Raw genomic sequence first — 26,514 nt, 5'->3', positions numbered from 1 at the left:
GTGCCTCACTTGTGGGGTACCACAGGGGTCGGTCCTCTCGCCTCTCCTGTTCAACATTTATATGAAGCCACTGGGTGAGATCATCCGTGGTTTCGGGGTGGAGTTTCATCAGTACGCAGATGACACCCAGCTGTACATCTCCACCCCGGACCACCCCAACGATGCTGCGGAAGTGATGTCCCGGTGCCTGGAGGCCGTGTGAGTCTGGATGGGGAGGAACAGGCTTCGACTCAACCCGTCCAAGACCGAGTGGCTGTGGTTTCCGGCGTCACGACATAGCCAGTTGGCTCCATCCCTGGCTATTGGGGGTCATTAGCCCCCACGGAGAGGGCCCGCAACTTGGGCGTCCTCCTGGACACTCGGCCAAGGGGGGGTTTTCATCAAGCTCGCCTGATACGCCAGTTGCGCCCCTTTCTGGATCGTGACGCTCTACGCATGGTCACTCAAGCCCTCGTTGTTTCCCGCCTGGACTATTGCAACGCTCTCTACATGGGGCTCCCCTTGAGGTGCACCTGGAGGCTCCAGCTAGTTCAGAATGCGGCCGCACGGGGGATTTTGGGGGCCTCTAGATACTCCCATGTAACACCTCTCCTGCGTGAGCTGCACTGGCTGCCTGTGGCCTTCTGGGTGCGCTTCAAGGTGCTAGTAACAACCTTCAAAGCGCTCCATGGCAATGGACCTAGGTATTTGCAAGACCGCCTCCTACCAAATACCTCCCTTCGACCAGTCCGCTCCCACAGAGAGGGCCTCCTTAGGGTGCTGTTGGCCCCCAATGCCGGCTGGCGACCCCCAGGGGGGCCTTCTCTGTGGCAGCTCCTGCCCTCTGGAATGACCTACCCCCCGACCTACGTACAACTGCGGACCTGCATCTTTTTCGCCGAGCCCTGAAAACCCATCTATTTTGTGCGGCCGGCCTGGCGTAGTCTTAATTAGGTTTTAGTATAGGTTTTTATATGAGGTATTTTAGAGCAGGCCTTTATTTATTTAATTTGATTTTAGAATATATATTTATTGTGATTTTTATTATCGCCTGTTCACCGCCCTGAGTCCCGTAAGGGAGATAGGGCGGTATACAAATCTAAATAAACATAAACAAACATAAACATTCAAATTAGGCCCATCAGCCCAAAACCTGGTATTGATTTTAGGGAATTTGTAATCTGTATGGTGGCCTCATTCTGTTCACCAAGGTGCTATCTACTGAACTGCCACAATATTCCTATAGAGTTTTGTTGGATTCACAATGTGGTCAAAGTTGGGTTTTCACACTCGTTAATGTTTTACTTAAATGTATAATTATCTGAGAAATTTATACCCTCTGTTTCTAAACAAGAAGCTTTCACAAAGTGTCATATATTTCAGCTAAGCCACCATATAATTATGCATAATAAAACTTTATGGACAGACACAAAAACGAATGTAAAATGAATGAAAATGAAAACACATTTTTTCCTCACTGAAATTACTAGGAAATCTTTGCAATGTGGAAATTAAAAATCTCTCATAACAATCCTGAACAGAAAACTAGCTATTTTCATCAGATTTTCACTAAACAATTTACAGTAGTTGTATACTGAAAAGGTGATATTCTTCAACTTACATAAACATCAGCTTCAATGACACAATAAATGTGTGTATCTCTCCATGTTTGCATGTGTATTTGTATACAGTATGTGTGTGTGTACTTGTATGTATATATTATAACATCTGCCAAACAACGTACATAGTAAACAAGAAAAAGCAACTGAGAAATGAAAAACTGGTCTCTTGATACAGTAAAGTTTCATACCTGATTGCAACTGTTAAAATAATAGAAATTAAAATTGGCACTGGATACCCTAGAAATAAATTTATTTTAAAAAATGTACTAATGGTGTTAAAAGCTGCAATTAAAATTAATATGAAATTAAAATGATGGATTTCAATTCCCAGACTGGTTTTAAATCACAAAGTTATACCTTGCCAAAGTTGAGAAATACTGTTCCAAAAAGTCATTCCTGATGGAATCAGTCCTACTGTTGGATGCCTGATTTTCAGGTGGAGGCAGGCTGGATTGGAAAGAGGAAGACAGGAAATTGTACAACTGAGAGACTGAGACCATTTCACCTGAAGCTGAAGAAGAGAATTCTGAACTGGGAGATCAGATGAAAAAAGAAATAAGGACATGGAAATCCAGTGTCTTCCTGATAGGTTTATTGTTGGATGTGAGAAGTAGAAATAAACGAAATGGAAGTTAGAAATGGATATATTTAATCCTTCAAAGCAAAAGGAAGGAACAGTAGAACATCTAAGGCAGTGTTTCTCAACCTTGGCAACTTTACGATGTGTGGACTTCAACTCCCAGAATTCTCCAGCTAGTGTTGCTAGCTGGAGTTTTTTTTTAGTTTATTTGAATTTATATCCCGCCCTTCTCCTTGCGGACTCAGGGCGGCTGACAATCAATTTAAAATACACCAAAAACAATTACAAAATTTAAAATTAGTTAAAAAGAAATATTTAAATGTTGTCTAATTAGGAAACAATAATCTCCAGCTGACAAAACAGAAGGAAAGAGGGAGAGATACAGGCCCTTCTAGTTTCACTTGACCAAGAAGAGTGAAGAGAAGTTTGTTGTATCTCCAAACTTTTAAGATAAAGGGAAATTAGAGGGAAAATGATGTTAAGGTTGCTGCCATCAAGATTAGAGGTAATACATCTGAGATCAGACAAGGTTATTATGAACACAAATTCCCTCAACAAGATTGAGAAACAGATGGGAAAAAAGTATGTTGTCATGTAAAGGCAAGAAACAGCAATAGGGCTTAAAGTCCAGAATTGACATATGATATTAATTTGTGTACACTTGTAGATTCTACAGGAGCGGATAATCATAATAAGTGTTTCTATCAGTTCTGTAAAACAAATAACATAAAACCTTGTCTTCAAATATTTTGTTGTTAGGTTTTTTGTGGTGCTAGAGAATGTATTGATATGTCCAGGTTGAAGCTCTGACACACTGTAACATTCTTGTTTTGGTTGCATTTCATTTTCAGGAAGTAAAGCAAATGGCCTTGGCTACATGGAGGCTACATACCAAAACAAGCACTGTACATGACAGAATTGGAACCCTGATTGGTTCTATATAACCTAACATGGAAAGAGGGAGGGACATCATTTGCTGTTGTCATCCAGAGCTGCCTTTGGTGAGATGGACAAGTATATAAATTTGTTTAATAAATAAATACCTACCTACCTACCTATCTACATACATACATTTTATAGTGGATTCCCACTTCTGAAGGTAATTGATTTCCAATCCTGGAATCAATAAAGGTCATAGCCATGCTTTGTAAAGACTACAAAAATTCGTTTAGGCTACGTGTGTGTTTGGACTGAAGAAGGAGGATGGAAAACGCACTAACACTAATTTGATGATGGAGAAGACTTCTAAGAATATCATGGATAGTTAAGAAAACAAACAAATGTATTATCAAACACGTGATTCCCAGAGTTCTAGCTCAAGGTGCAAACAGACTTAATTTATCTTATTTTGGACATATTATGAAAAGAGCCAACTCTCTGAAGAAGAATCTAATGATGGGAAAATTGCAAGGAAAAAGAAAGGGGTCACAAGGGGTCACAAGGGGTTAACATAATAACGGTACATAATCCTTCATCAAACAAAAAATAAAAATTATACTCACGGATAAGATGCACAAAGTTGTTGAGCTAATTCATAAGCTGTGGGGTCTCTGTCAAGTGCATATATTTTAATATCCTTTGCCTTTTGTAAAATTGCCTTTGTATGACCTCCTGCTCCAAATGTCATATCAAGAATATGCTGATAAGGAAAAAAATCTTGTTACTTATTAATAAAAACATATAAATGTTGATATCCATTTTAGTTATTTGTACATTTATTCTATTTAACAAGGAAAAACTTTTTTCTTTCAGTTGTAATCAACTGCCCCATCAATCCCTATAGGCAAACTTCATTACTCAATAAAATTTGCAATTAAACATAGCTTCATATTTTGTATTAACTCCCCAAAGCATCTAAAAGATATTTTCCAAGTAATAAAAAATAGATATATAAAGGAGTTTCAAGTTGCCCCCTAGATGAGAACTTCAGAAAAATTAAAATTTCACAGTGACATAAATTAATTCAAAATTTCCTACGATTACTAATAGTTATTTATACATTTGGTATAATTAAATGTAAGCTGGCCTGGTGAAACAATCACATAATCAAATCATTCAGAAGGCTAGAAGATAGAACCTCATGTTACATATTGCATGATGTATGCTGCATTTTTAAAGCTTCAGTTAATAACAGTAATACAACATGATATTCTGTGATGATTTCATATATTATATATGAACATTTTTACTTTACAAGTCTTATGATTTAAAAGGTTTAATATGTTATAATGGGTGGAAGAAATGAAAAAATAATCTACTAAAATTGTATTACAAATGTGGCATTCAGACTACAGGATGCTGCATGTTAGACCTCATCTCTCTTTTAACACTTAAGAAGACTTCAAAAGTTTACTCATTGACCTGGGGCAAAATGCTATCAGTATAATAATGATACCTATATCGATCTCTCAGTTCTACATCCAATAGATAAAATATGCAGGGTCTAGACTGAAGTCTGCCAGTAGTAATGGATGAGGGCCTACAACGAGACTGAACCTGATAAGATGGAGGTGCTACCAAAGAATATTTTCAGATCTATCTGTTGAGAAGACATCCAAATTCATACTGGATTGAACTGATACTGTAGGAGGAAGCACTTAACATGGAGTGTGGGTACATTAGAAACCAGATATTTCACTAAATGTCTAACAGTGCTACTTTCAACTCAGTTTGATGTACCAGCTGGGAACTTTCCTGGACCACAGAGTGATTCATACCTTAGCTCTCATTCTTTTAGTTACTGAAAGGACTCTACATAAAACTGTCTTAAAGATATTTCTAAGACTTCAGCCTAATATATTTTAAAAATTTTAGCCATTGGCTGCCCATTAATTGGCACATTATTCCAATCTATTAGGTATGACCTACAAGCCTCTAAATTTGGAGCTTGTATTTGCTAGAGCATTTTAGCACATATGAACCTTTTTTTTTTTTTTACTATACGTGCAAACTGGTGATGATTGTGGAATTCTTACCTGATTGAGGACTATTTCAAGACAAAATCTCTGCAGTGAAATTCTCTACCTTTAGAAGTTGATCAAGCACATATTATTGTTCTTCTTAATAAAAAATTCTTGGCGAAATTCCTGAATGTGTTACAGATTCACTAGCCTTTTTTGCCCCCCTGGCATGTTTGCTTTTCATTGTTGTAAATAGCTCTATCATTTTAATTGCTTTATTACTATATCTTTTGTTTTATTTATTGCAACACAATTTGCCATCTTTAGGTTAAGAGTAATATATAAACCAATAAATTTCAATATAGGACAGTTCGAATGATGAAAACAAGGGAAGGAATTATGCAAGGGAAGTCGAGGGGGAGGGACATTTTTTGCCTTTTTTTCTAAAAAGAAAGTCAGTCCCTAAAATATTGAAGCAAAACAAAGGTAAAATATTCTTCAAAAGCAGGAAAAAACTACAGATTTGTCAGCTTATTACTGATACTTGTCAAGTCCCGCAAGGCTGGCAAAATTAGGAAACAAGACCCATTTTTTGGAAGGATCTTTATTTTTAGTAGGGTAATGTAACCAGTATGGTAATATATGAATTGTCAGCCAGTGAAACAGTCTGTCAGGTGACATTGTAAGTTGTCTGTTGTCAGAAGTCTTCAAATAGAAGCTGAATATTTACCTGTCAATGAAGCTCTGGTGTATCTAAGCTGGCAGGGTTTGGGGCTTAAAGAAGTGAATGGAAATTGTCTTGACTCCGTAACGTTAGTTTAAATGGGGTTATATTAATAAATGAAACAGGAAAAAATATCCTTGAAATGAACTCTAGCTGGGTTTTTTCCTCTGACATAATCACCACCATTTGCCATACACTTCTCCCAATGTTGGACAAGCTTCTTAAAGTCAACAGAAAAGAACACCACATTGTGTCTCTTCAATCAGATCCTGAACGTCCTTTCCACCTGTTTGATTCAAACAGATGCCCACAAAGTGTTCTTTCAATTTTGGGAAAATCAGAAGTTGCATGGCTGGACTATATGGTGAATGGGGTAAAGATTGTGATATCTAGCTTAACAACTGCCTCTTGAAAGGCAGTGAACATTGTCGTAGAAAAATTTCTTTCTTGTGCTTCCAAACCTGCTTAATCATTGTTTCAAGGTTTTGAGTGTTGTAACATAATCCTATGAGTTAATAATGGTGACAGGTTTCAAGGAAATCCAAATAATACCACCTCCATACTCCAAAACCTATAACCATATTTTTCCCTGGGAAAGCCTGGATTTTGATTTGATTTTTTTTTAATGAAAAAAAAAATAGATTGAGCCCATATTTCATTGACTGTCATCATATTGTGAAGAAATTCTTCATCTTCATTCTTCTAGTATGACAACTGCTAGCAAATTTCAGTTCTTGAAGCTTTCATCTCTGTTGTCAGTGTGCAAAGAATCTATCTTGCACAAGCCTTCTGATATTGAAGAACATCAATAATATGACCCATATGCTCCTGTGAAACAGCAAGTTTGACAGCAATTTCCCTTGGAATGATTTGCCAATAGTCTTTAATCAGTTCACCAACCTTTCTCATGTGAAACTCATCAGTTGCTGTCAGAGATTGGCCACTTCATTCTTGATCACACAAACCAGCTTTTCCCAGTTCACCATCTTTACATTTTTTTGGGTCCAGAGATGAACATTATTCATAGCAACATACTTATCATCATATGCATATGCATTTGGTAGTGAATTTTAACTGATGGGACTTCTTCAGTAGTCAAACATTTTAAAAAATGCCTAAGTGTAGTCACTGCAGGCTTCCATTTTTTTAAACAACAGTAACACAAATCCTTTTCTCACCACAACCTCCTGTCAACTTAAGTGAAACAGAAGGTTATCAGAGGTTTGACTGCATTAACTCTGCCTTCTGTTGGTGGCGCTAGAGGCATTACTTTTCATTCAACTTTCAGAAATTACCTTTGGAGTCCCTGCAAATTGTATGATTTTATGAAAGTAATTGTTGCACACAAACATTCATTCACTAGGTGTGTAGGAAAAGAAAATGTATGCTGGGCTTTCATGGATAACACTACCATGATCAATGAAAGATTTACTTCAGCATAAATAATGTATATATTTAGATGATTGGGAATTTAAGGTATGAATCCTATACTCAGTTTCCTGGTAAGAAAGACGCACTACATTCAATTAAAATTAACAGAATATATGTAGGATTGTATGCCAACTTTAGTTTAAGTATTGTATTATACCTCTGCACAACATACTAATTACAAGTCATATAAAACACAAAAACAATATATCAACAATTTAATTTTTTATTTCCAATTGTACTTAGGGTTTTTTCCCCTGCCTTTTAAAGCCTGTACAACTAAATGACATTTTATTCCCATGGTCCCATAAATTCTAGAACAGATTATTATATGAACATTTCCTACAATGAGTCACACTTCTATAGTTATGATATCCTCTCATCTTCTCAAAGGAATTTTATAATTAGTGTGTGACTGTACATTTTAGTTTCTCATTATGTGGATAGAAAAATAAATAACACTTTGCAATCCCTTATTCCTCTAATTTAGGATAGGCCTATGGATTTTTGTCTTAATTATCCAGCTTCAAGAAAATATAGCTACAGTATTGAAAGTAGATGGCAGCAGTTAGTCCACTTATACTGGTTTCAAAAAGCTAAGCGGGATTGGACTTGGACTGGATATCACTAGAAAGGTGAGGGTCTAGATGAGAAGCTCCCCTTATTTCCAAATAAGACAACTGAAAGCCATTTCTATAGTCTATAAACAACATGGCCACTTCCATGAAATTGTCAAATCCTTGATTTGAAAGAAACTTTTCACCATGACATGATAGACCACTTCTGAATACCATTGTATTTTATAGCAATACATTGTATTTATAAATGTATGATTTTTAAATAACTTCTGAATTTTAAAAATTATTTTTCCATCTCTGAACAAAATTTGCCCCCAAAAGATTTGTTTTATAGTACTTCTAATGTAAGTTCATACGAGATAATTTTTTTCATTTTTATTTCAAATATGTAATTCAAAATTGCTTTTCATTTATGTTTCTCTTTGAATGTATCTTCAACAAGGACTTAGCTACCTTTCATCTGCCAAGCTTCAGGAGAAACAGAGTAGCCTTAGATTCTCTAAAGAGGTAATAACAAATACAATTATGCCCTTGGCCACTTTTTTAGTGCTGCCTGTTTTTTTTTTTTTCCTCAACTGGCTTTTTAAAAATGATATTACATTCTTGCAGCCTCACAATACATGTTTTATTACTTGACATTCCTCCTGCTCCCCAAGATGCTTATGGAAGTATCTTCAAGTTCAGAGCTAAAGAATATGATGGGTTGCATATTCATCAGTTTGCCTGCTAGTAAATGTGTATTTTGTGAGCAATTCCCCTCACTACCAGGCAGATATTTTGTGAGGTAATTTTGTAATTGGTCTAGGTCACGGGTCGGCAACCCGCGGCTCTGGAGCCGCATGTGGCTCTTTGAGCCTTCTCCTGTGGCTCCCAGCCTCCTCCCCCATTTGCAGAGAGAGACACAAAGACAGAGAGGCACTTGCACTTCCCTTCTCTCTCTCTCTCTCTCTCTCTCTCTCTCTCTCTCTCTCTCTCCCCAATCTTCTGCTCACCTGGCCAGCTGGCCTCACACTGTTCTCCGACAAGCTGACAAGCTTATTGGGCGGGCTCCCTGCCCTTGCTGCGTCTCCACAGTGAGCAGGAAGCAGCAGAAAGCAGCCTCTCTCTCTCTCTCTCTCTCTCTCTCTCTCTCTCACACACACACACACACACACACACACACACACACACATACAAACACTTTTACTTACTTAGTGGGGGAGGAGGACTGGCAGACCAAGAGCAAGAGATAGCCAGCTCAATAAGTATGTGTGTCAGCTTGTCAGAGAACAGCATCAGGCCAGCTGGCCAGGTGAGCAGAACATCGGAGAGAGGGGGGAGAGAGGGGGGAGAGAGAGAGAGAGGAGAGGAAAGAGAGAAAGAGAGAGAGGGAGAGGAAAGAGAGAGGGAAGGGAGAGAGAGGGAGGGAGGAAGAGAGAGAAAGAGAGAGGGAGAGAAAGAGAAGGAGAGAAAGAGCGAGAANCTCTCTCTCTCTCTCTCTCTCTCTCTCTCTCTCTCTCTCTCTCTCTCACACACACACACACACACACACACACACATACAAACACTTTTACTTACTTAGTGGGGGAGGAGGACTGGCAGACCAAGAGCAAGAGATAGCCAGCTCAATAAGTATGTGTGTCAGCTTGTCAGAGAACAGCATCAGGCCAACTGGCCAGGTGAGCAGAACATCGAAGAGAGGGGGGAGAGAGGGGGGAGAGAGAGAGAGAGGAGAGGAAAGAGAGAGAGAAAGAGAGAGAGGGAGAGGAAAGAGAGAGGGAAAGAGAGAGAGAGGGAAGGGAGAGAGAGGGAGGGAGGGAGAGAGAGAAAGAGAGAGGGAGAGAGAGAAAGAGAAGGAGAGAAAGAGCGAGAACGAGGGAGAGGAAAGAGGGGGAGAGGAAAGAGAGAGGGGGAGAGGAAAGAGAGAGAGGGGGAAAGGAGAGAGAGAGAAAGAAAAAGAAAAACAGAGAAAGTGAGAGGGAGGGAGAAAGAGAGAAAGAGAGAGAGGAAGAGAAAGAGAGGAAGAGAGAGGGGGGGGGAAAGAGAAAATATGAATATATGTTGTCCTTACTGGACTTTTAGTAAAGAACGTTTAATGAAATATTTTGATTTCTTTTTAATTAAGAGATGAGGTATGGGGATAATTATGCTGTATTTAAAGATGGTACATAAGCTACTAAAATTGTTTTCACCAGTTGGGATGAAGGAGAAAGGGTTTTTTTCCCCTCTTTCTCCGGCATAAAAATTTGTTTTCTTTGTAGCAGTTCATTGATCTCATAAATGCAACACACTATAGTTTTTTTATACATAGCATAAAGGTAAAAAAGGATATGTGCAGTGTTATCTTCATTTTAGATGTCAAAAGGGTTTTGTGGCTCCCAATGTTTTCTTTTGTGTGAGAAACGGGTCCAAGTGGCTCTTTGAGTGTTTAAGGTTGCCGACCCCTAGTCTAGGTAGTCCACATCTATTACCTTCCTAGGAATCTGTTTTTCCAGCTAACAAAATGTAAGGCATTTTGGCTATAAATTTTTACAAACAAATCTGTAAGTTACTAAACTAACCACAGATAAACACAGAGATAACTCAAATAATATTGGCCAAATTGTTTTGACATTAAATATTCTGCCTGTGAGGTTTGTGGGACAAGAGCCTGGTAATAAGCTTTTAATGATATTTCGTATTTTATGCAATACTCTCTCTGTGAATATGAATGGACCCTCTTCTGTAAATACCGTGAAAGCAAGTCAAAGCAGCATTGTTTTAAGAAACATTTGGCCCTTGGAAGGATTAAATGTTGCCTTTGAAGTATTGTATTTTTTTAGTACCTTGGTTTGTTTCACCTTGTCTAGAATATTTTGGATTGGGGCAAGCTATAAATATTATAAAATAGATAAAGGTTTGCTTTTCTAAACCTGAACTCAATACACTGTAGTCAGAATTATGTTTTAATATTAATATCCTATCTTTTGCCTTCAAAAGCAGACATCATGGCATCATTCTACCCTCAAAATTAATCACAGTGGTACTTAAAACGTAAGTATCTTCCATGGAAATTGAGATGCAATCTTACTTTACAAGCAGCAGGAACTACATTGGGTTTTAGATACAATCCCTGGTGGTGGCTGCTGCATATAAAATCCTTGAGAGCTCAGGCCCTGTTAGTTGCAGGATCACCTGTGTCTAATTACTTTTGGCCATTTGTAAGATCTGATTGAGTGAGTATATTCTGCATCCTGTCACTTAAGCAATGTCATCTTGTGAGACCTAAGAGACATTACTTCTTTGTTGTTGTAACTGTCCTATGTAATACTACCTCTCCTCCCCCCCCTCCTCCATCACATCACCACCACCCTGCCCAATATTTGGATGGCACTAACTCTTCCTATTGTTTGGAAAGCTCTAAAGACCTGGCTTTCCCTCTTATAGGCATTTGAGTATGAGAAGCATAGACAAGTCCAGAAGTTTATTAATGTGACCATACAATATTATATGTAACAAATGTTATCTACTCCAAGATCTTTTGAATCTTTTTTTGAATTTTATCTGGACTGTCCTTTTGCTTGTTTATTCTGACTTTATCTTTTAGATCTAACAGATCAGAAAATGCCAAGGCCAATAATAAGCCACTAAAAAATGTAGAACTATCAACATGGTCCATATCCTACTAGCACACAAGTAGAATAAACAAGCATTATACTGCCAAACAGTGTTATGTAGTTTTCTACAAAGAACTCATTCTTCTTATATAAACCTATTCCACAAGTTTATGTAATGACAGAAACCCTAGGAAGAGAAAGACTATAAATATAAAAGAAATCTAATAAATTCATTGCTAATATTTCATATTCTCTCCATTTTTATAAAGAGCATTGGTTACAAGAATGAGTCATTCTATATCAACTCTGCAAATACTTTGTTATTGACTTTCACTGTTCAAAAATCTGTCCTTCAGAGTCAAAATTTCCTTTTGGTGGGAAAAAAAACTTATTTTAAAAAACAAAATATACAAAAATTAACAGAAAAAATCAAGTTTTTTATCACATACATAAATACATATAAGTTGGTATGCAGTTTTTACGTATGCTGTCACTAATATGTACATCTATAGCTATCTATACTCTATATGTGTGTAAAATTTAAGGCCAATACAGGTAGTAAGGGCTTAACAACATTTTTTTATGATCACTACTTGGCACCTCAACCAACATTTTCCAATACATTCAACAATCCAATCCCCAGGCTCCAATCCTACTTTATCCCAAAATCTGGGGAGAATTTATGGGGATGCCCCTGTGTGGTTTCAGCTTTTCTCAGCTGAGAACTCTATAATACAATAAACCAGGGGAAGTGATTGGAGATACATATGACTTAGATCTATCAAAATAACATTCCTTAATGATATTTCCTTACCAATGAAAAACCAGTTCTTACTTAGTTGGAATATCTTAGGACTAAAGATAGTATAACCAGACATTCTGCTGCCTAACAATCTCTGAGCTAGGGAAATGGTCTTGGGAATCCCCAAGCTAATGATACTAATATCCAGTTTGGTATTTGCTTGGAAAAAGGGGTTCAAGAGCTCACATAATGGGGTAAAAAAATAATCTTGAGGAACTGGAAGAATAGCTGAAATCAAGAAAACGGACAGATAAGAGAAGTCTGAGTCTAAAGCAGGAATGTAGTTTGAAAAAGCATCTTTATTCCCTTTTGTATAAAGATAGGGAAGGACAGGCATATTCAGTCTTGCAAGGTTATCTTATTATAATCTTATAATAAAAGTAGTCATAGCTTTCATAACTTTGATTTGTTGGTTTAGACAACCTTAAAGGGTTGACAGTTCATATTTATTTATTTTTATTTTATTTAATTACATTTATATCCCGCCCTTCTCCTTGCGGACTCAGGGCGGCTAACAATCAGATAAAATACAAAAATACAATACACCTTTAAAATTAATTAAAAAGAGATATTTAAATTCAATCTGATTAAAAGTAATTAAAACCCCTTTAAAATCCCTTAGGCCAGTCCCGCAAGCTGGAACAACCATGTCTTGATAGTACTAATAACAATGACCTCTCCCCCTATTGCAGGTCCAATACATAATGCAGAATATACATTTGATTTGATCCACTATTCTGACTGGGAGATATTACTGAAGTTTCAATATCTGGGAAATATTCTCTAAGTATGAACATCTCTGAACAGTGATGGTCAAACTACAGTCTAAATTAAGATGATGTTGTAGATGGATTTATACCCAAAGTAGAAGTTCTGTTAGGAGGGCTCTATTTGAAGATGCTACAACTGGATTCCATGGTGTTAAAGGAATAAATGTCAATGAATGAAATGAATCTGTCAATATTCAAGCCAGAATAGGTAATTTACTAGCACAATTAATATAACTGTTCCTCGTGACCTCTGTGGCATTCTTTTAAAGGCATCCTATGAAACATATATGAGTTATGTCAACCGAATGACAAAGCACAACATTAAAGTTCAGGTGGAAGAAAACTCAAATTCAATATGGTAATAAAGAACCATACACCCCATCTGAGGTTTTATGCTGCAGCAATACTGCAACAATTTCTTCTAGATTCAGAATAGAGCTTGTTTTTGTTCTTGTTTCTACACATAATATATATAATTATAAAATATATTTGTGTATACTTTATAATATATTATAAATATATTAAATACACAATATATTTATAATATTCAATCATATATTGGAAGCTCATGGACTACTGAATTATTTTAGATTGTGAAAGGGATGACTCATATTCTGTATTCTCTCAAAGTTTGATTACAAACTTTGATCTTCCGTATTTGTCAAACTTTTAATGAAATAAAAAAACCTGGAAAAATCAAGATGCCATAATTGAGAGAGTTAAATATATGAATATTGCACAGTTCCAAGTATAAATTTTAATTTATGACACCTATAGACTTGGATGAATTCTTGGGAATGGTGTGTACTACATGTTCTCTTCATTTCTGCCTACCTTGCCTTGCTACTTTTAGCCAGGAAGTGATTAGGAAATTCTTAGTTCATAACATAAATAGTTGGACAGGGTGATTGAGAAGTTAATGGTTTCTCTTCTGCAGGCAATCCTGGATGGTGCAAACTTTCTTTACATATTTGAAACTGGCTTGAGATTATGATAAAGTCTAGCTTCACGTTTGATTACAGATTTCTATTGACTGTCTACAATAGAATTAAAAAAATTATGAACCCTTTTGAATTTTCAGTATTTTTGCGTAAATATGATCTAAAATAGAATGTTTTCCACACATCCTAAAGCTAGACAAAGAGAACTTAATTAAAACAATGAGTCAAAAATATCATATTCCTTCATTTACCTTTTTTAGGAAAATGATTCAAAGCTATATGAGTGAGCAGCAAAAGCATGTGAAACTCTGGATTATCAATTAAGTATCTTGCACTATTCTAGGCAGAACTGTTTCAACTGTGGAATGGTGTGGGTCAGAAATGTGCCTGTTTTTTTCTAGAACACCATGTCTGAAAACCTCAACTCAACTCATCTATGGTTTCATACAAAAGTTTCACACAAAAAGTGTATAAATGGTTTTCAGTCAGCAACAGATACAGATACTGTCTTTTTCCAAGCTCAGTGATGATGTTGATTGTGCAGCAGCTGTGAAAAACTAAATTATTAGAAAAGGAACTGAAAATATAACAACCAGTACAGTAGTATCCTTATATATCTCTTTGGTAACACTGCATCTGAAATACTGCATAGAACTTTGGTAGCCATATTTGAAAAAATATGAAAAGGTGAGTACATTGATTTTTTTTTATTTTTCTATATTTGATCTTGATTTCCATAGTATTGATAAAGAGGGTATGTAATTTAAATAAATATAAATGTAAATTTTGCATGATGAAAAAGTAATTATACTCCTACATTTATCACCTCAGCTATCTAAAATTATAATCAGGTTCACCAGATAAGGTGCAAGTGATTAAAATATCAGTTGAGATGAACTGGGAGGAATTTGTCTTATTTAAACATTAGATATTTCATTTGCTTTCCTCTTTGTTGTTGAAGTGCGTGACATTACATTGTCTAGATTGAAAGCGCTCTTTGACATCAATCATTCCACCATCCAGAAGATCATCTACAAACAGAGATTTCAAACAACTGCCAATTTGCCAGGCCAGTCCATCCCAGCAAATTCAGCTTGAGAACAGATTATAAGATGCAAAAAGAAGTGACTGAACCCCAACATTTCATCAAGTGATGTACAGATAGCTCTTGCCATTATACTGATGTGAAAGTGCATGAGCCTATCATTAGAAGGAGCCCAAATTAGATCTACATGGGTAGTAAATATGCCAAGAGGAATTTTTGCTTTTCATAAAAAATCATTAGGGCAAAATTAAAGGTCTGGTCATGAACACTTAGACCAGGGATCTTCAAACTTGGCCCTTTTATGACTTGTGGACTTCAACTCTCAGAATTCCTCAGCCAGCATGCCTGGGTGAGGAATTCTGGGGGTTGAAATCCACAAGTCATAGAAGGGTCAAGTTTGAAGACCCCTGACGTAGACAAAGACTAGGCATTCTGGAACAATGTGATCAGGAGAGGCAAAGCGAAAATAGTTGGTCAGAGTACTAGAAAACATGTTTGGCAAAACTAAAGACACCATTTCATCAGAAGAACCTAACAGCAACTATAAAGCATTGTGGTAGAAATGTTATGATTTGTGGCTGATTTGCTGCATCAGAGCCTAGGCAGTTCACTATTATAGAATCTACTATGAATTCTTCATAACGTCAGAGGATGGTTGAGGATATAAGATCATCTGTTAGAAGACTGAAGCCCTAAATGGCTACATGAGAATCACCCTAAACATTCCAGTAAATCTACCAAGGAATAGCTGAGGGAAAAAAAATAAGGATGCTGGAATGACTAAATCAAACTCTGCTTCTACATTTCATCAAAATGCAGAGGGGTGATTTGACATGGGCTCTGCATGAAAAAAAAACAGTTCAAAACTTGCATAGGTGAAACAATTGTATGTGGAGAAATGGAAAAAAAATATCCCAATTGGTATCAGAGACTGGTACACAGTTATAAGAAACACCCAACTGAGGTTGTTTCTGCCAAAGGTAGCAATGCCAGGCAATAGTGCCAAATATATATTTGCTTTTTCTACTGAAGGAAATAAATCTGTTGATTTGTGTTAAACAATTGCAAAGTCATGTTTTCATAGTTTGTGTTCAATTACATCACCTTTATCTTTATATGTTATATGAATGAAAGTAAAAGATTGATATGTTCACTTATGTTAAATAAGAAAAACTTTCTGTACGGTGTACTCATTTTTTATATGACTTTAGCTGTTATGAGAAAATAGAGGGGCTGTCTTATCTCATTTTCCAATGTCACTTGTTTTTCATATCAGTTAGAATGTTATCAAAGGAACTCTCAGAAATCCTTTTTAATTAGCACAGGATATATCTGGATTGCCCATGAAGAGCAAGGAAAAGAAAGTACTGCAATCCTTAATCCATAAAAAGCCTGTCTTTCTAATCCCAAATTCCTTTAGACACAAATCTGTTTCTAAAGTATCCCACTTGTTACCTGCAAAGCTAGGCTTCAAGACAGCATTTGACAATTAATATGTAATTTAAAAATAAATTATAATCACTTTTAAAACCATACCACCTGGAGGAAAGTTTCCAATAGTATCTTCCATCTCAGGAATCATTTTGCTCCTGTTTGTGTATCCTGCTAACTGCCAAACATATTCCTCTTCTCCCTCCCCTCATTCTGCTTGAATTGGTTTGTGTAGAAGCAAAATTACATGGTAGAAAGAGCAGAGTAAACAGTAATTCATATCTCTCATGCCTATGAATTCCTGTGTTGTGCTCATTCATAATTGCATGCAGGCTCAGGGGGCTACAGAAGTGGCAGCTGGTACAAGGATCCTGCAGGTGCTCTTACAAGAACTGACACTCTTATTATCCCGAGTGTGTTGCAAGCACAACAGGGAGATGGATAATGGAGAGATGGCATACCCTTGTTCTGATTGTTTTCCCATAAGTTTTTGCTCCTTGGGAATGCTACTGCTAAAATAAAGAAATGAGCATATTTACAGCCAGCTTAAGCAAGAGATAGCTATCAAATCTTCTCTGGTGCTGGCCAAATCTTAAACAAGCTATTTCAATAAAAGGCTTAATCTTCATTACATCTAAAGTAACTCTACACTGGAAAAGTATGTAAAATGCAGAAAAACAGCAACAATGAACATTAGCAAAAATACATACAGGTGATACCAAAGACTGACCATTGATAGAAGACACATAAGCTGAGTTAACTAAATTTTACTTTGAAAATCACAATTACAGAGCTTTTTTGACTAGGGCTTATGTACACTCAATTAGAAAAGAGTCACAGTGCTTGGTTTTATATATGGTAATTGTAGCGAAGCTAGTATATGCTAGTATATAAACTAGTATATAGAGATGAAACAATAGAGAGATATCAACAATGAAGAAGTGGATTATGCAGATGGCAGAACTAGCTGAAATGGCCAAAATGACTTGTCTGGTAAGGGAAGAAACAATAACTACTTTTATAAAAGACTGGAAACTGTTTGTGGACCTTTTGCTGAACATGGACAAAAATGAACAAATGAACTTGGGATTTACTGATTGAAAAGGGTTGTTTTTAGAAGAAGGGAGCTATGATATATAATTTGGGATACTGGAAATGGTAATAATTATGTTTCAAATTGCTGTAAAGAAAATTGGAAATAACTATTAATTTCTCACATTTCAAATTAATACAAGTCATTATTTGAAATATGCATAAATAATGCAGCAAACAGAATCAAAAGATAATTAATTACATTGCCACAACAATCAATTTATTAAAAGAGGATAATTGATAAATGGGCCTTATTGATGAAAAATGCATATATTCTTATTATACTTCTACAAATTGTTTCAGTAGATTATTTCCAAACTTTGATAGAGAAGCTTATTTCATTCCGATGTCAGTTAACAACTGTCAACTGCAATCTATTCAAAGAAAATAAATGGAAGCAGTATCATTTTTTATCTGGGACATATATGGAGTCTTTTTCCTGTCAACTCAAGTTCAACTCTGGACTCAATTTATAGCTCATCTGAATTTAATATATATAAAACTATTGTAAAAAAAATCTCACACCCAAACAATAATATGTCATAGAAGAATTAGATCATGATTGTAAATAATAATCTGTGTAGAATGATAAAATTAATTTAAAGAGAATAGGCTACAGCAAATAATTTGGGGTCATCAATCTGTTCTTTAGAATAATATCACATCCGTTATATGAATATAATTAGAATTTCATTTAAAAAGAAATATTTAAATCACAAGTTAAAATAATAATATACAGCCTCAACCTTTTACTTTTACATACTTTACATGTATTAGCCATTTCTATAACAACAAACGTATCTAATCAGCAAACCCAAAGTTTCATTTATTTCCATCTCAAGTACAAAATTCAGAAGCGGTTTCCAAGTAGAAATTAACTTAATTCCTTAGCAATGTATTTCTGCTAGTGAAAAACACCGATCTAAAGGTTTTAATCCATCAGCAGCAATATTTATTGTAAAACATGAAATGATACAGATTGATAAAACAAGAAAATTCTATTCTTTATGTTAATATATTGAGCACTATTGAATATTCATTCTAAGAACATTGTATCTAAATATTTCTTTATATTTGAAATATCTCATCATGCTCTCAAAACAAAACAAAAAAGCTTCAGATTAAATGTTTTCCTCCAGAAGCAATTAAAATTAACAGTGAGAAATCCAAGCAATGTCATGGAGCATTCCACTACTATTAAATTAACTGGGAAACAAAAATTCACAATATTCTGTTTTACTTCAGTGGTTATATAACATACAAACTTTTCTATCAAACAATAGCCACCCAGAGTCACCTTACAGGGGAGATGGGTGGCTTAAAAATTTAATAAATTAATAAAGAATAAAGATGTACAAATAATGTAAGCAAGGCATCAGAGGGAATATTATAGTCAGTTGATTGTTTTCTAAATCTTTCATTTAAAAGTCTTGAACAATATTTTTATAGTTGATTGTTTTCTAATATGTTTAATCTCGAAATCTTGAAACATATTTTATATGGTCAATGAACACATTTTTAAGTAGATAAAAGTCTATTCAACAACATGGGCCCCCAATTTCAATAGGTAGAAAATAAGAAGAAATAGGTGTTGTAACTTCAATATTTGTGTTGGCTGAATAATGTATTAACAACTCACCCCCACTTAATGAAATAATTAATACATACATGATTTACTGCTTCTAACAATCTTAATCTTTAATTCATCAAGTTGCTGTTGGAGGATTGGATTTCCATTCAAACTTTCTCTCATCTTAAAGATTTCTTCAAGATTTTAGAAATCTTTTTTGTATATCCAAACGTAAGTTCTTGCGCACAACCTTTTTTATCTCTTGGTTTTAGTATTTGTATTTCCACTCTGTCATCTGTTTTATAATCTTCAATTTCTTTATTTTCTAATATTTCTCCATCAGCTAGTATTTGTATCCTCTCTTAAAACTGTCTATCCATTAATGCTTCTATATTGTTGTCTGTCATTTTTTCTTTATAATCTTCTTCAAAAAATACATTTACAGGTACAGAGATTATTGGCATCAAATTAGTTCTAAATTTTATCCCAGTTTTTAAAAAAATCAGTTGAAATTTCTCAAGCGTAGCATCTTTACTATCATTTTGCTAATTTCATATTTCTTTTTTCTGCCTGGAACTTTACTCCTCTCTAATGGCTCATTTCTATATTCATGAACTCTTGGGATTTTTTTATTACTTTATTTTCAACTTTTAGCCAAAGATCTCTTCCATGATAAACAATTTGTGTCCCATAGAAATATTGGGGTTTTTTTAATCAATTTTTCAACAATCTTACCCAAACTTCCAATGTTCCAAATTTGTCTGGTCTCATAATCTATTTATAATTTTCTTAAATTCTTATTTAGCTTTTTTTTATTTACTTAAATTTTTTAAGCTGCTAATTAATTTTTCTTCTATTTTGGGAAGAAGTTTTACTCACCAAGTGATTTTTCAAATTTGTTGTTTGGAAGACCTCTTTTAGCTGTAAAATAATTGAAAATCCAAAGATGATTATAAAGTAAGATGGCTGAACCCTGTGTCTTTAAAGGCTCTGAAGCAGTTTAGAGTTGATGGCTTCCTTTCTTCCCCACAGGTTAACTGCTATTCTGAAATCTTCTTGTGAGAAGTAGCTGTCCAGAGTGCAAGTGGGCAAACTCTCTTATCCACTGGACCAAACTTATCAACAGACTGTTGGTTGTCACCATGTTGTCTATGTTCTTTTGGAGACCTCTATTTTGCTATTTTAAAAGTATATTAAAGGAACATTAAATGAGAGTGTAAAATATGAATCAGTACTTGTTGGATTAAAATGCTTATCCCTTTTTTGTAGCTTAGTATAGACTTTATCTTCCAACAAATTTAATCATTTGTCTACTTCTGTATTACACTTACATCATCTCAGAAATTCAGATAGGTCTATTAATAAAGCAAAAAGAATCAGATTTCAGGGTACTGAAATTATTCCTTGATTTTTAACAGCATGATACAAGTCACACTCCTACTTTGAGCCCAGAAAATTTTTTTGTCCAGGGCATGAGAACTGAATCTTCCATACATAGGACATAACTCTGTTTTATAGGCCTTCTTCATATATTTTTTTTTATTTTATTGTATATGCAAATCAATAAATATTGCAATTTAGACTATGGATGTAGAAGAAGGTAAGCTGTTTTGTTACTGCTATTGATTAACAATTTAGGAGCCAGAAATCCTTGCTTACTCAAAATCTACTGGCATATTCAGATTTATTTGCTCATCTTGCTTCTTAATCAGCACTACGGTGAGTCTATAGAAGACAATTAGCAGAACTATGGAAGGAATCAGTTACCACTGCAATGGGTGCACCATTGAAAGACCTGAAGGATCAGGGAGAAAATCCATGTGGCTGCTAAGAATTGGTATTGACTTGATAGCACATAATCAATCAACAAATTAATGTCTCTATTCTAATTAATATGTGAAAAGAAAACATGAGGGGATACAAAAGTAAGAATCTCCAAAATTAAGAAAATGTTTTGAAATAGTATGCTTTATAACTAAGACAATGTTGTAGGATCAGGCACGTAAACTAATCTTTCAAAAGACCTGCTTCTCAGAATTATTACATCAGTTCAAAACCAGATAGGCTAAATATCTCTGTATTGATATAAAGAATTGTCAATCTGTTTTCAAAGCTAAAATGGAAGGGGAAAGTAGAACAATAATTTTAAGTTGAATAGGCAGCACCTCATCAAAGTCAAGACTATATTAAATTACTGAAGGACTGTAATGGTCAAGATAACTCTTTGGTAGAAATAAACTAACATTTTCAAGGACACCCTTTGAATGGTGCAGGAGTATGAATGTATTTCTAGAAAAAAAATGCAGATTACAGGATTCAGGTGACCCTGAAGGCACAGAGAAATCTCCAAGTGGCCTCATCAACTCTCAGAAAGAGGGCTAACAACCACATAACTGTAAGGACTATAAATCCTTCCATTCTCCACCAGTCAGTCAGAACTGACGAAGCTTTTTGGATGAGAAGCAAAAACATCTTTTAGCAAAACAAGAAAGTCCAGTTACCTTTTGAAAGAAAGCACCTTTGGGACAACCATGACCTGGATGACGAAGAATCTCCATAGACATTTAACATTTTCAAATAACACTATTCACAAAGTAATCTGTATAAATAAGCATCTATTTACATAAAATACACATTGCTCACTAAAATACAGGCTGCAAATTCATTAAAAAGAAAATCAATTGCAAAGAGATCATTTTCATAAGCATACATATGATTATAAAGATATAACATATTTAGCAGGAAAAGAATTATTTTATTTTTAAGGTCAAGCTGGAGAAGTCCTAGATCAGAGCTTCCCAACCTTTCCGGGTTGATGGCCTGGAGAGAAAGGTAGGAGTAGGGAAATGTGCGCGCATGCACAGACGGGTGCGCGCACAGCTGGTGCCTGTGAGTATGTACATGTGGGCCGCTAGCCCCTGTGCAGGTGCGCAAATGGGCCGCTACCGCCTGTGCGCATGCATAAACAGGCCGCTACCACCCGTGTGATGCTGATGGCAGTGCTAGCGCCCCACATGTGCGCAAACTGGGCACATGCGTGCACTCGCCAGCCATACCCATGGACCAGTGGTCAATAGGCCACAGCCCAGTACCAAGCCAAGGCCCATAGCTTGGAGACCCTTGTCCTAGAAAGTTAAGATTTTTGACGATTGTTCATATAAAATATACAGCCCTTTTTACTTTCAAGACCAAAAGTTTGAATTTTGAATAATCAAACCAGTCAATAAAACAGCAGTGTGAAAAACACAACTGATGGTTTAAGATGATATTGCCATTCAATTCTGTTTAAGCATGAGCACATAACAGAGAGAATAGGACGATGGAAAACAATAGGAAAATCAGATAGGTTTTTAAATATAATGAAGAATGTGTTTATAAGTATCTCACATTTGATAGAAAACCATAAAAAGTTTAAAGTAGCACAATAATCAGATACTTTTGTCACTATTCATTCGTTCATTGATTCATTCTCATTGCCATTTGTTTTCCAAGGTATTAGAAAAGTAGCTGCACATTTAAAAATAAGCAATCATGGCAATAGAGCAAACAAAGCTGCAATGAACTGAACAGTACATATATGGTACATTTTTTCAGTTGTTAGAAATACAATGCTTCCAAACAACACCAAGAAAAGAAGATTTAATGATCTCCGGTACAGTGTAATTCAAGATGCTCATATTCTCATCTGGGATGCAGATCCAATACACTGATAAATAATTAAAGAGCACAACTTATTGTGATTTATATTTATATAAGGACAGTTGTACAAAAAGGATAGTATTCCAAACTTCTAAGAAAAAATAAAATAAGATTTAAATTTTTTTTGCCACAGATTATTATATTTCTATGGAAGTTAAACTTCCTTTATCAGTATATTAATACCGATTAACTTAATAATAACAAAGAATCTAATGAAAATACTGAAATCCTAAAGGACAATGAAAAATGAGGCAATGCTGGTTTTACAATACAGCAGGCAAAGAAAATATTAGAGGTGCTATGCCATAAAATATACATATTTTCAAAACCATGAACTGATTTTTTTTTAAAAAATTCCCAAATGAACAGAAGTTTCTAAGCTAAGACATGCAGACAAAAAGAAGAATACACCACATAATTCTTTTGGTGACAGCTATTACAGAAACTCTTAAAAGACATATTAAGGAATCAGCTTTGGTTTGAAGCTAACTGCCTTAGATTTATCACAAAACACAACTATATTTCTTTTTAACAAAGCAGCTTTATTTCAAACATAGCTGTCTATGTAAATAGCAATAACGGCACATTCAATCTCCTTTATGAAAAAGTGTTTCTAAAGTGTATATAATAATCTTTTTATGTAGTATAAAGATGCTATCCAATCGTTTGGTACCTTAAAAACCAGAGAAAAGGAGGTAATTTACCTAGTCTTTCAATTTTATGAGGTAAGTTCTACTTCCAATATCTTATTTCACACTGATGAGATCATTTTACGTTTCTTTGTTAGGACTTGCTGGTTTGGATTAAAGGCTACAATATCTAAGGTTGATTTAATTAAGCAAATTAAATATTCAACTGCTACACAGTAATCATTATTCAGTGTTCAGCTCTCATATATTCTATTCTTTTTACATTAATATCTTCTTCTCTGTGATAAACATAAATTCAATTGCTTCAATGCATTATAAAATACATAATGGAGAGAGAATGTCTGAAAACTTTAGTTGTAAACATTTGAATAGAATATTTTTATCTCAAAGAAAATAAACATCCAGAGCATTAAAATACGTATGTTTCAAAGCCTAAATTAAAAATGAAGATGGTCATAAAATTTACCAACACGATGTATGCCAGAAAGATGCATAGTCATACAATCACTAGTTTTCTAGCATCATTTCTAATTTATTCCATGCAATCTTTTTCACACATTATGTTGGGCAAAACTAAATAAAATTTAATATGTCACGACTAGCTGCTAACTACCAGTCTTGCTGTTTTCAACAAATTATTGCTACAGCTAGCTTGCATATAGATCCAACCCATAAACTTTAAATGTAAGGTATGCAATCCTTTATAGTTTGTAAATGCTGACAAAAAAAAGGTTGCAGTCTTAAGTCATAGAACCATAAAAAAAATCTTGCAAAAACATCAATGAAAACAACTTTTGCAAAAATAAAAGAAGCTTACGGTTTTGGTTTTAAATATTATTTTTATCAATCTTATTTATGTGTTTATATAAAAATTTACATTTTCCTTCACTATCACCATGGAAAAATCATATTGCTCTATTATTCCACTGATTCAATTATATTTCTATGTTACTTCACTGGATTGACCCATCATTCCTAAGCTAGAGAAAAATCAACTGTCATATCAATTATATGTAGCAAGTAAATTTATTATCATTAGTTGCTTATTTATTTTGGCAAAGGTCTGAAATATACCTAGGTATAATTTGAAACTTTCCTGGAATCCAATTTGAATAAAGGTAGTCCTTGGGTTATGACAGCAATTGGTATTGGGAATTATGTTGCTAAATGATGTGGTCATAAATTACAAAATCACATGACTGCATTGCTTACTGATGGCAGTTCCAGCAGTCCCCATTGTTGTCAGTAAATAAGGACGGTGTGGGTCTTAAGTGAGAACCTCATGTGATTACAACTTCCAAATTCTTGCCAACTTCTCAACTGTTTGCTTTTGGGAAGCAGGCCGGGAATATCATAAATCATGATGTTATGACTGTGGGGACACTGTGGAACTTGTAATCTAAGGAATATCTGTATATACCATTTCTTTCCACACTCTTTTTTAGAGAATTAATGAAAATATTACATCTTGCACAGGGACGATGTTCGCCCTCTATTTCCCCCATTTTTTACTGTCTAGTCAGACAAAGAGTTCTAGAAAAGCTGAAAGCTAATATCAATATTTTGTTAGCCTAATGTAGATTTTAAAAATTTATTTTATGTATTGCTTGTTCATATTTATTTACATTTTATGAATCCATTCCAAACTATCAATCATTATTTGCAATCAATGTCTCAAAATTATTCAAGAATCTTGATATTAACATTTAGGTTACAGAAAATAAATTCTGGAGATTAAAGACAGATAAAACAGATAAGATTAAAACATATTGTTATTGTAAAATAAAATTGTTCCATGAAAGGCAAGAGTAAAAAAAAAAGAACAAGGAGAGGAAGCTATCAGACTTGGATTAAGCATAAATTTATTGAAAAATTACTGTATGCTGGCTAATGTTACTATAATTAAACCAGTGGTGGGATTCAAATATGTGAACAACCGGTTCTCTGTGTGGATGCTGCTTCCGGAAGTCTATTCTGGGCCTGGGCAACAAAAAATTAGCTCCCAGTTCTGCCAAACTGATGCAAACTGGCTGAATCCCACCACTGAATTAAACTATAATTAATCATTTTGATTTTGACAATTCCATGAAATTAACTGGTTGCAACAGTCAGTCAGGACTGACTGTTTGGTTTGGATCAACAGAGGTATTATTGCCTTTGGGAAACTACTGAAGAAATGTCTTAACAAATCTTTTCTATCATAGCATCTTCAGGATGCTTTTAGCATCTCTAGCTAGCAAGATTGTTGGTCATGCCAACTGTGGATAATAATAATATCAATCCAACATATCTGAAATGTGTGTCAGGGTAGGAAGGCTATCTTAACTAAACCAAAGATAAGCTATGAGAGCTTGTCAAGAGAAGAAGTATCACAAGAATCTGTGAGTGATAGCTGAAAAATTGCTTAATTCTGAAATCTATTGGTGTCCAAGATCACAATGAGAGTTTAAAGAAACAAGAAAAGAGTAAATGGTATACAAATATTATTCAATTCTGTGACCTTAAAGAGGCAATTATTATGTAGAGTTTGGGTTGTTTGTTTTGGACAATTGTTGTTTGATCTGCATTGATATTGTAACATAAACAAATAAAATTATATTTTGAGACAAATATCAGATGAGATGAGAAGAGATGAAATAAGATAAACTTTATTGTTGTTTTTCACTGTGAGCACACTGGCACACATTAAAAATGAAATTCCATTGCCTGTTCTCAAAAGATAGTATATATCTACTCATACATAACACATATAGATACTACATACATATACATACCTGCATCCATACAAACACACACACACACACACACACACATTAATTACTGTCGATTTTGAATACATAGAGGAAAGAGGAAACTTTAGAGTTTACAAGGTTGATGCTATGCTGAATCTGGATGTTCTGCTTTGGATACCATGAAGCCTCCTCCCAGAAGGTAACAAGGAAAACAGGTCATGAAGAGGATGTGTAGCATCCCAAACAATATTGCATATCCTGCTCAAGCATTGTTTATGTTCTATGTCCTGGATAGAAAGAAGTGAACAACAATAATCTTTTCTGCCATCCTCACCACTCTATGTACCACCTTCCTGTCCAAACCAGTAATGCTTCCAAACCAGACAGTAATGCCAT

The 26,514-nt window shown here is 35.0% G+C and overlaps 1 protein-coding gene across 1 annotated transcript in view; it reads right to left on the bottom strand.

Moving 5' to 3' along the window:
- Nucleotides 1-26,514, bottom strand: part of METTL15 (methyltransferase like 15) — a 73,869-nt gene that overhangs the window by 28,049 nt on the left and 19,306 nt on the right. Inside the window, exon 3 of the mRNA XM_015815386.1 lies at nucleotides 3,684-3,820. Coding sequence (XP_015670872.1) covers nucleotides 3,684-3,820 — 137 coding nt within the window. The remainder of the gene's footprint in view (nucleotides 1-3,683; nucleotides 3,821-26,514) is intronic.

The sequence above is a fragment of the Protobothrops mucrosquamatus genome, unplaced genomic scaffold, assembly GCF_001527695.2.
Source record: "Protobothrops mucrosquamatus isolate PMUCROS unplaced genomic scaffold, P.Mucros_1.0 scaffold340, whole genome shotgun sequence".
NCBI classification, from domain to species: Eukaryota; Metazoa; Chordata; class Lepidosauria; order Squamata; family Viperidae; genus Protobothrops; species Protobothrops mucrosquamatus.
Note: the sequence above shows the minus strand (reverse complement) of the source record. Positions and strands in the feature narration are given on the sequence as shown.